This window comes from Acomys russatus, chromosome 5 (genome assembly GCF_903995435.1).
Source record: "Acomys russatus chromosome 5, mAcoRus1.1, whole genome shotgun sequence".
NCBI lineage: Eukaryota > Metazoa > Chordata > Mammalia > Rodentia > Muridae > Acomys > Acomys russatus.
In genome coordinates this window covers 59,598,724-59,609,810 of record NC_067141.1, presented here as the reverse complement: position 1 = coordinate 59,609,810, position 11,087 = coordinate 59,598,724, and the positions used below count along the sequence as shown (strand labels likewise).

The window sequence follows — 11,087 nt, the reverse complement described above, 5'->3', positions numbered from 1 at the left end:
TTTAGAATTGATGTATATTAAGACCACTTCAGCTTTTTCTTGACATTTAAAAAAAAAAAAAAGGTTTTAGGACCCATGTTCCAATTAAAGCAGTCATTCTGAACACAGGTGAAAGCGATTAAAAGCATTACCTTAGCATTTTTTAGTTTCTCTCTTACTTTGCCCCTCAGTGTCTCTGTTATGTTTCGATTTTCCTCTGCACCTAAATCAAGACACCAACATTACTCAGAGTTGACATCACCTTACTATAAGTAGTCAGCGCTCGCTGTGTGTCTCAGCTGTGACTAGGCCTAACCATCATGATGAGCAGGGAGAAAAGGCCACTGCTCAGGAGCACTCAGAACCCTGCATCTCTTCCCCCTTCTCACTGCCAGCAGTTTTATTTATGGTAAATTGCGTTTCTTTTGCAACGTCTTCTCTTTCCTTTGTCACTTCTCTTGCTACTTCCTCGGGTATCAGCCAGAGTCTTTCCTGTAGCCAAGCAAAACATAAGGCACCGCAGACAAACAACCTTTGTTGCTGTCTTCTTGTTAGGAGAAAATTCTTTGAGAGCACTTATATTCCAGATAGACTGCACTGGGGGCATGAACTAATATCAAAGCCTGATTGTGTTGTTGTTGCTGTGGTTGTTGTTGCTGTTGTTGTTATATTAAACTGGAAGAATGGAATCTGACAGTGAATGTGTGGACTCCAAGCCGTTTGTTACTTTCTGCCACTCATAGGATAGACTGAGAAAGACAGTGGTTGTACATGATAGGTATTCTAAGCCAAGGAAATGAGTCAATTTAAGATAAAGTCAAGTATACAAAGGCAGGTTTATTGGGGGGTATGGGGCAGCTCTCAGGCAGGTTCACCAGTCCCAAAAGAAAGAACATGTGCAGAGAGAGAAGAGAGCAGAGAGAAGCAGACTGTTTGGATTATATAGTGAGGAGCCTCTGGGGGGAGGGGAAGCCCAGCCCCTGGGCAGGAAAGTTCAGGTAGGGACTGAGGGATGCTGGGAGAACCTGGAGGCCAGGTCTGCTTTGGTATGTTAAATAGGTATCTATCTCAGCCACTTGTCCTGGGTTTGAACCCCAACAGTACAGTTCTGAATACAATGTTTAAAAAGGAAGATGAATTGGTCATGTTCCTTTGAGTTTGCCTTTTTCCTTCCCCTCCTGCTGAGTTCCTGTAAATTGTTCAGGTAGGAATATTCTGTGGATCTTGCTTGAGGTTTAATTAAGGTAGAGAGGCTGTTGGCTTTTTGCTGGGGCAGTCTCTCAGCTAGCTTCGACCTTAACTTCTCCACTGCCTTTCCACACGTGCTTCTCACTGCCTGATTTCCTGTCCCCCTTCTGTCTCCCTTTCATCTCCTAGGCGACCTCATGCATCTTTATGCAGCGCTCTACACTGGCCTGCCTCTCCCTGCATCTCTGTCTGCCTGGAAGTCCTGCCCCTACTTCTTGCCTCAGCTCCCGCTGCCAGTTCTTTATTAGATAAAAAGCCACATTCCTTACACAACTGGTGGACTGGAGAAGGTCGCCTTCCCCAGGCAGCTTGCCTTACTTTTAAGGGCAGGTGAGGAAGTGACATTTACATATCCTGCTAGCAGGCACTGCCAGCTTCAAATAACAATTAACACATTTTTTTTCATGGTCAGAAAATACAGTATTTGTGGGCCACCCCAACGTGAATAAGGAGTAGGACTAGAGCTAAGTCACAAGAGGTCTTCCGAAGCAGGTTCTGCATCTACACGCACTGAAGGTCTAACCCAGTCTCAGGCACCAGTGACTCCTCCATGTGCAGATGAGTGATGGAGAAAACGGAACTTCAGGAGGCTGATTTCTATGTATTTTCTTGGGCCCTTCCTCTATCATATAGGAAGCCTACTTTAAAAACTAAAACCCAAGGATATCAGAGTTGGGCCACGCTAAGGGAGAACCTTTTGACGGCAGCCTGTCCATTACTTCTGCGGTACTGCTGCATGCTGCTTCTGACATCTGTGGGGGAAAGCAGGGAAGGTTAGGTTACACCCAACAGTTATGAACAGCGTTTCTTATGTCAGCATCTGCACATTGTCTCCTGTAAAATATCAATTCATATTCTCTTGTCTCTCTACTCAAACTTGAATTTATTTTTTACTAATTTACATGAATTCCGACGAATTTACACACATGTAAACGTACTTTAAAAATCCACAATTGTTGGGGCTGGAGAGATGGCTTGGAGGTTGGGAGCACTGTCTGTTCTCCCAGGGGTCCTGAGTTAGGTTCCTGGCAACCACATGGTAGCTCACAATCATCTGTGATGGGATCTGGTGCCCTCTTCTGGCGTGCAGGCACACATCAGAGCAAAGTAGTGTATAAATAATAAATAAAATCTTTTTTTTTTTTTAATCCACAATTGTCATTTCTTGAGGGAGTTCTCTGCAGTACCTGACAATGTGGACACCTTCCTTCCTGAAAAGTATCTCAACATTGCCTCCTATTCCTCACTGTCCTCTCCCCTTTATTTTCAGCAGCCGTACTGTTTCCCCATCACAAAAAGGCAAGTGTGCCCAAGGCCTTGGTAAGTGTGTGCTCTCCACGGCCTCCCAAATATGTGTCTCTAGCTCTGGTTTCCCTCCCAAACATCAAAAAACATTCTAGCTACCTCCTGGCAGGAGGAACTGAACGCCAGTACTAAAAGTTCAGGATGCTAAGAGGAACATTTGTAGTTTCTCAAAGCTCAACCCTAGAAAGTAACTATTCTCACGCTCCAGTGGCATGGAGTATGAGTTTGTTTTCAGCTTTAAATTTGAGGTATATAGTAGCAAAAACTCTTGACAAAGCAATTGCACCTGCTGACCAAATAGCTTGAAGCTGGAATGGAAAAAGTAAAAGGATACATATTAGCCGCACATTTGCATATTCAAGACTTGGATTTGAGGGTTAGTGAGATGGCTCTGTGGATGAAGGTGCCAGAACTCTATCCCCGGGACCCATATTGTAGTATGAAAGACCCAACTCCCACAATTATCCTCCGACCTCCACAGGTGTGCTATGGCATGCATATGTATGTGTTAATACACACACACACACACACACACACACACACACACAAATAAATATATTTAAAAACTTAAGAATGGACTTTTATTGAAAAAAAATCAAAACAGGGTATCCTGATTTTTAAAAATTTAATATAAAAAGAATCTAGATAATGGACTTTATAGAAGAATTTGAAAATCTGCCAGTGACTCCCGCATCACAGTATCACTCCTGAAGAAGGCCACTGTGAGCCGATATGCCCCCTTCTCACTAACCACAAGCCACTCTCAGGACAACTAAAGACACTGAGGACAGTGGCCCCTGAAGAGACAGTAGAGCACCGGCTTTGGCAAGAGACTAGTAGAGGAAATCTAGCTCTAGTTTCCAACAATTTTGTCAAACATTCCTCAGCTGGGAGGGCACTCTGACCTAACTTGTTTGAAATGAGAAGACAGGCTGCTCTTCTCCCACCTACAACCCATCTAATTATAGATGGTTGTGAGCCACCATGGGGTTGCTGGGAATTGAACTCAGGACCTTTGGAAGGGCAGCCAATACTCTTAACTTCTTGATCTATCTTTCCAGCCCTTGTTTGTTTATTTGTTTGTTTGTCTTCTATTTGGGTTTTTAATTCCTGGTTTTGATTTTCAGTTTAATTGTTTTTAGCTTGTTAAAATCTTAGCAAATACAAACGGATCAAAATAGTTTCTTGTGTCAGATCATAGAAGAAACTTGCAATTGAGAGCAGCTGAAACCCTGGAAATTACAAACACTTGGAGATGGAACTGTACTCTCTTGAAGAAACAGTGCATCCTTGAAGAACTCAGGGAGGAAATGTGAACGTTCCTTGAGTTGGATGAAAATGAAAGCACAATTATCCAAACCCCGAGGATGTGGCTAAGGAAGACAGATGCACTGGTATAAAAGCGCCTGGACTTACAGATATAAAAGTTTTTAAAGCCCGGCACCTGCAATCCCAGCACTCTGGAGGCAGAGGCAGGCCAATCTCTGTGAGTTCGAGGCCAGCCTAGTCTATGAAGCGAGTCCTGAACAGCCAAGGCTACACAGAGAAACCCCGTCTCAAAAAACAAAAACAAACAAAGTTATCAAATCAGAGAATTCCAAAATAAATAACATTTGATTTATTATTTCAAGGTCTTACAGGAAAACAAGAACCAGTCAATATAAAGATAGTTAGCAGAGACAGAGATCAGGGCAGCAGAAATTAATAAAACGGAGACTAAAAGAACAACACACAGAATCAATCACATAAGGAGTTGATTCTTTGGGGGGAAAAAACCAAGACTGATAAACCTTTCGAATGGTTAATCTTGGTTGTCAACTTGAATGGAGCCAAGATTAACTGAGAGACACACCTGTTGGTGGATCTTTGTAGCTATTTCCCAGAAGGATTAACTGGGGGGACCCTTCTCAAAAGCCAGTGGCATCTTCCAGCACTGGCCTGGATATAATATAAGGAGATCCCAGGTCAGTTTTTGCTTCTCTCCTTGCTGTTAAGTGCATCTGCCTTGCTGCTGTCACAGCTGCTACTACCCTGACTTACATGAGAACGAAGTTTTCTCAGTCTCCCATTGTGGGCTCAGGACCCAGTGATAAACCCACACACCTGGAGATGGCCAACTTTTGAAAAAGGTGTCAAAACATAAATTGCAAAAAAAGGCAACATCTTCAACAAATGATGCTGGGGCAGAGGGCACTGCATGTTCACGTACAGAACAATTCAGATCTCTTCCTTTGTGCAAAAATCACCTCCAAGTAGATGAAAGTCCAGACAAACTGTTAGGCTTTTCTAGAAAACATGGGCAAACATTTCAAGATATATGAAAAGGAAAAATGTTCTCTTCTCCAACAGATGAGATCCCAAGAATTGACAAGTGGGATTATGGGAAATGAAAAGGCTGCTATATTGCAAAGAAAGCAACTGGCGGAGGAAGGACACTTAGCATCTGTAAAGAACTGCAAAGTTACACACCAGTGCCCATCACCCAGCCAACAGAGGCTTGCTGCACTAAAAAGCTCCCAAAACAAGAAATGTGAGTGCCAATCAATATCTGGAAAAAATGCTCAAATCTCTCAAGCGTCAGAGAAATGCAAGTTAAAAGTGGCGTGAGATTCTACCTCATTCTTGTCAGAGCAGCCTTCATGAAGAGGAGAATACACTTAGGCTGTGCACACGTGAAGAAGGTGGGAGTGTAAACTGAGGCAGCCACTAGGGAAATCAGTACACAGACTCTTTAAAAAAAAAAAACCTGAAGATGCAATGATAACATGGCCCAGCTACACTATTCCTGGCCATAGGCCCAACACAAGCCAACATATCAAAGGCGTTTGTAGCCAGGCACAGAGGAGCATGCCTATAATCCCAACACTTCTGGAGGTAGGAGCAAGCAGGTCTCCGTGAACTCAAGGCCATCCCAGTCTACATAACGAGCTCCAGAACAGCCAGGGTGACAAAGAAAGACTCCATCTCAAAAAGCAAAACAAAAGGCAAAGACAGTTGCACATCTGTGTTTATTGTTCTACTTCTCACGTTAAGAAGTGGCCTCCAAACTAGTACAGCCACTTTGGAAATCTATCTGGTGCTATCTCAGAAAAATGGGAATAGGGCTTCCTCAAGACCCAGCTATTCCACTCCTTGGAATATACCCAGAAGATGCTCCAGCACACAAGAAAATTTGCTCAACCATGTTCATAGCAGCCTTATTCATAATAGCCAGAACATGGAAACAGCCTAAGTGTCCACCAGTAGAAGAATGGATAAAGAAACTGTGGTACATATACACTATGGAATACTACTCAGCTATTAAAAACAAGGAATTCCCGAAATTTGTGGATAAATGGATTGAGCTAGAAATTATCATAATGAGTGAGTTAACTCATAAGCAGAAAGACTCAAATGGTATATACTCACTTATATCTGCATACTAGCCCAAGGGGAATGTCCCACGAAAGCCTTCACTTACCAGGAAACTGGGACAAAGGGGAGGACATCTATTGGGACTCTAGATGAGAGAAGCTTGGGAGAAGAATAAAGTAGAAGGATCCAGAGGGTCCTAGAAACCTACAAATAGAACATTATGATAGGCAGATTTGGGCCCAGGGGTCCCGCTCAAACTAAGGCACCAGCTAAGGACAATACAGGCGGTAAACTTTAAACCCCTTCCCAGATCTAGCCAATGGTCAGAATATTCTCCACAGTTGAGTGGAGAGTGGCATATGACTTTCTCACATACTCTGGTGCCTCACATTTGACCATGTCCCCTGGAGGGGGAGACCTGGTGGCACTCAGAGGAAGGACAGCAGGTTACCAAGAAGAGACTTGATACCCTATGAGCATATACAGGGGGAGGTAATCCCCCTCAGGAACAGTCATAGCAGAGGGGAATAAGGGGAAAATGGGAGGGAGGGAAGAATGGGAAGATACAAGGGATGGGATAACCATTGAGATGTAACAAGAATAAATTAATAAAAAAAAAAAAAAAGAAGAAGAAGAAGTGACCTCCAGTAGATGGACATGTAAGATGAGTTCCTGTTGCCTGGGAGGAAGCAGGGATGCTTTTAATGACTCTAAGCCTATTTCTCTCCAATGCTACTATATACAAGTTTATTACAAACTGTTTAAGGGTCAAAATGTACAGCGGAGATCATGAAAGTAACTGAATGCAAATGAACACTTTTTTTTTTTAAGGAAATCATACGTCTTGGTAAAATGCTATAAAAACGTGTTCTTTAAAAAGCCATTTCATTAATACTTTACCTTTCTAAAAATCTCTTGTCTTCTCTTTGAGATCTTCTTCATGATGACTCTTATTTTCACTTCCTAAATAAAGGAGACCAAGAAGCTATGTTATTAAAATAAGACCATCATGCTAGGATTAGCAAGCATGGGCGGGGCTGGAGGGCTGGCTCGGTGGTGGCTGAGAACACAGGCTGCTCTTCAGAGGACCTAGGTTTGATTTCCCAGTACCCACATGGCAGCTCACAACTACCCAGAACTCCACTCCCCAGGCATCCAGTGCCCCCTTCTGGCCTCCCGAGGCTGTACATGCACGTGTTTCACAAGCCATAAAACAGGCAAAATACACATACACATTAAAAAACTAAAAGAATAGCATTTGAAAGCTCAAAAAGATACAATAAAAGATGAAAAATACTGTTGTTTTGCTCTACCTAAGACTTGTCACTATATTAGTATGAAAATACAAAACAAGGAGGGCATGGTGGTATACACCTTTAATCCCTCATATGCAGAATCAATCTATCTATTAATGACATGAAAGGGTGGACTAAGGGAGAAGAGAGGCATTGAATGGAAATAGGCAGAATTAACAAGAACTCAAGAAGGGAAAAAGAAAGACAAATGACATATTTTGTCACATGGAAAACACATACACACACACACACACACACACACACACACACACACACACACACCGGGGATGGCATGAAAGTACATAGGATAGGACATGGTGGTACACTCAAGGCCGGTCTAGTCTATATAGCGAGTTCCAGCCAGCCATGGCTACACAATGAGACTTGGGCTAAAAAATCGAAGAAAAGAAATCTGAAAAGTAGAAGGGAAGAGGAAGGAGACTCCTTGAGAGGGCAAACATGTGATGGGTAGTAATGGGATAGGTGTGAGCAAATACAATAATGTGTGTGTGAAATGTCATAAGGAAACCCATGGCTTTGAACAGTAACAAACAGCTCCTGGTGGGAAAGAAAGCATTACTTAAATTGATAAGACATGCAAGAGTTACAATTCTTGGGAAGGGGAAGATAAAATTATCATTATTTATAAATGATAGCTATGTATGCATTGAAACCCAAGGAATACAATAGAAGAATTTTTGACACAAATAGAAAGCTTTTCAACAGCAGAATACACAAGACACATATAGAAGTTACCTATGGTAAAATTTTTTGTTTGGTTGGTTTTAGTTTTAGTTTTGTTTTGAGACAGGATCTCATTATGTAGCCCTGGCTGGCTTCAAAGAGCTCACTGTGTAGAGTAGGCTGGCCTCAAACTCGTGGAGACTCACTTGCTTCTGCCTACTGAGTGCTGGGACTAAATATGTTATAAATATACCCTAATATCATAGAAAAAATAGCATATCCCCTTTTAAAATTTCAAAATACCTGAGAATTTAGTTACATGGCAACAGTAAAAGTGGAAAAATTGAGTAAATATAGATATATTTCACAGAAGTAGAACACTTTTAATAGTCCTAATAAGGGGGTGCAGAGATTGCTCAAAGGTTAAAAGTCCTGGCTACTTTTGCAGGAGACTGGGTTCGATTCTCAGTACCCACATAGCAGCTCACAACCTCTGTAACTCCAATTCCAGGCAGGGGATCTGCATGCTAGTGGTGGACATATATAAATAAGGCAAAGCCCCTATGTATTTCAAAATTCAACTAATTCTTTAAAGGTATGATAAATGGCAGCTGTCATTTAAAAAAAAAAAGCAATACTAGAGAACTGAGTTTAGAAATGGGTGTCGGGATGGAGAGTGGAAGCAGATGTATATGAGAGACTTGGGGAAAAGGTTTGGACAGGATGTAAAAATACTGAATAGAAAGGGTCAAGTCCAAGTTAGCTAGATTTTTTTTCTTAATTAGTAGATAGGACATAGTGAAGTCCTGTTAGTCGATAGGGCACATTGAATGGCTTAAGGACACTTAAGGTTCTAACTGCTCATGTGCCAAGATTAGACACAACAGGAATAGGACCACAAGAAAAGTCAGTTTTTAATTTATCAGTACCTCCCATTCTTCAATACCTTCTAAGATGAACCCCAAGCCCAGCATGATGGTTCACACCCATAGTCCTAACATTCAAGGAGGCTGAAGCAGGAAATCTTAATTATTGTCCTTTGTGGCCTGTATAGGGAGGCCCTATCTCAAAACACCAAAAACACACATTAACATGAACCTCAAACAAATAGCTGGCTTTCAGGTGCCTCTGCAAAGTTTGTCCATAAATCACAGGAAACATCCTCTATATAATAAAACGTTCATGATTTATTAAATAAAATGGAGCAGATACAATGTTGAACTTTTTTTTTTCAGATCTGAAGATATTCTTAGCCCGTTAATATTCCACAAAGGATATAGGATAAATAAACACTGGATAAAATTACAGTGCTAGATGAAAAGCACATTTGCTGTACTGAAACCTCCCTCTTACAGGGCTTGATGTTTTCTGTTTAAAAGCTGACCTCGGGTAAAGGCCAACTTTTTATTATGTCGTCTTCTTTTTTCTTTTCTTTTTTCTTCTTTCTTTCTTTCTCTCTCTTGTTTTTTTTTTTTTTTTTTTTTCAGTTAAAGCTTCTTCTAAAGGGTAGGGAAACTGAGGATTAACACTTTCTGTATCCGATGCCCTACAAGTCCAGTGTCAAAACACAGTAATTCTTGTAGCCGATTATGACCCACAGCAAGCAGATGGCAATTTTATTAGTAAAAGGTTTTACTCCTTGCTTGTCCTTTAGAAAGCTCTGTATGCTGGGATGGGAGAGATGGCTCAACGGCTAAAATGGCTAAGAGTGCTTCCAGAAGTATGTTTGTTCATTTTTTGTTTTCAAGACAGGGTTTCTCTGTGTAGCCATGGCTGTCCTGGACTCACTCTGCAGACCAGGCTGGCCTCGAACTCATAGGGATCCTGAGTTCTGGGGACTAAAGGTATGCACTGCCACCACCACCCTGCTCCTCCACGGGTTCTTACTGGACTTCTTTTAGAAGGTAATAATGTCCCCTCTTTCCTGCCTACAACAGACTTCAGTCCAATGAGGTTGCATCTTTATCTCAGTGAATTAAGTGTCATACAGCTTGAAGGTTTTAGTTAGAGTGCTATGCCAAAAAGACTCCAATGAAAATTAAAACAGTGGTAGCATTCTGTCCAACTAAAAACCCACTAAGCATACAGCACCAGCTACCCCTTAGTAGTAGGTTACCAAAAAAGCACAATTTAACAAAAGCATCCCACCAGCCATAGTCTGTGAAAAGCATCAGGACCCTCACGTAGCCTGCCTCCTGACACGTTAAAAAAAAAATCTCATCTTCTCACTAACTGTGATTTGTTCTCCCAAATCAGGAAGAGGGAACCATGGCTCAGGCTCGTCCTGGGGATGCATGCCTAAAATCCTAGCATAGGAGAGGCAGAAGGCAGGAGGATCAAAGGAACACATGGCCTGAAAAGAAGCCTTCTGAACTACAAACTGGTGTCTTTGGAAAAACATCACCACCAAGTCCCCTGTGCTCTCAAGACCAAATGGTAAATCACAGCCTGCTCCTGTGTGACAAAGACTTCACTTTGTCCTTTTGTCCCCTCTCTCTGCTGCAGGGTGTGGCAAAAGTGTGATGAATAAAAACTGAAATAAATACAGAAACGGGTGGTCCAAACTGTTACATAGATTGAAAGTTTATATCTAATGCGCCCAAGGCAGCATAATTATGGTACCTGGAAATTGATCACGGGAATTATGAGAGTGGATTAATCTACAGAGCAAACATGGCCACCAGGTCCAGGAAGCTGGTAGGAATCTTGTGCTGTCTATAGTGTAGGCTGAAGAGCCATCTCTGGGTCGGTACTTAGTCTCAATAGGAGAAAGTCAACCCAGAGGCCTTTCTCAGGGAGAAGACCCTCAGGCCACACTTGCCACATAGCCCTCTATGCAGCAAGTCTAATCTTTATTCTCCCCAGCCATCCCTTATTTATTTATTTATTTATTTATTTATTTATCGCAACTTTTCTTAACGGGCTGCACGCCATGTTTCTAGACTAATTCACACTCTGCAGTCTTCTGAGGACTTTTTCCTGGCTCTTGTACACACCTTCCGTTGGCCCTTACTTTCTACCTTGACGCTCATATTTCTGCTGGTTCTAAGGTGCTATCTTAATGCTTATCCTAGCAAAGAGTTCAACTCCAGCCACCCACACTCCTCCACTTAAGGAAATAGTTTTCTGACCCAAACTTAACCCAAATCCCGCACTGTGAAATGTACACGTTTTCAGCTCTATCCTAATGGGACCGGCTGGCAGGTGACCCGGTTCCGTGTC

The 11,087-nt window shown here is 42.1% G+C and overlaps 1 protein-coding gene across 1 annotated transcript in view; it reads right to left on the bottom strand.

Annotated features, from left to right (window-relative positions):
• Cc2d2b (coiled-coil and C2 domain containing 2B) overlaps nt 1-6,828 on the bottom strand; it is a 72,575-nt gene extending 65,747 nt beyond the window's left edge. Inside the window, exons 1-3 of the mRNA XM_051146955.1 lie at nt 6,787-6,828; nt 1,922-1,979; nt 132-196 (exon numbers count right to left, since the gene is read on the bottom strand). Of these exons, the coding sequence (XP_051002912.1) occupies nt 132-196; nt 1,922-1,979; nt 6,787-6,828 (165 nt within the window). The remainder of the gene's footprint in view (nt 1-131; nt 197-1,921; nt 1,980-6,786) is intronic.
• Between the last annotated feature and the right edge of the window lie 4,259 nt (nt 6,829-11,087).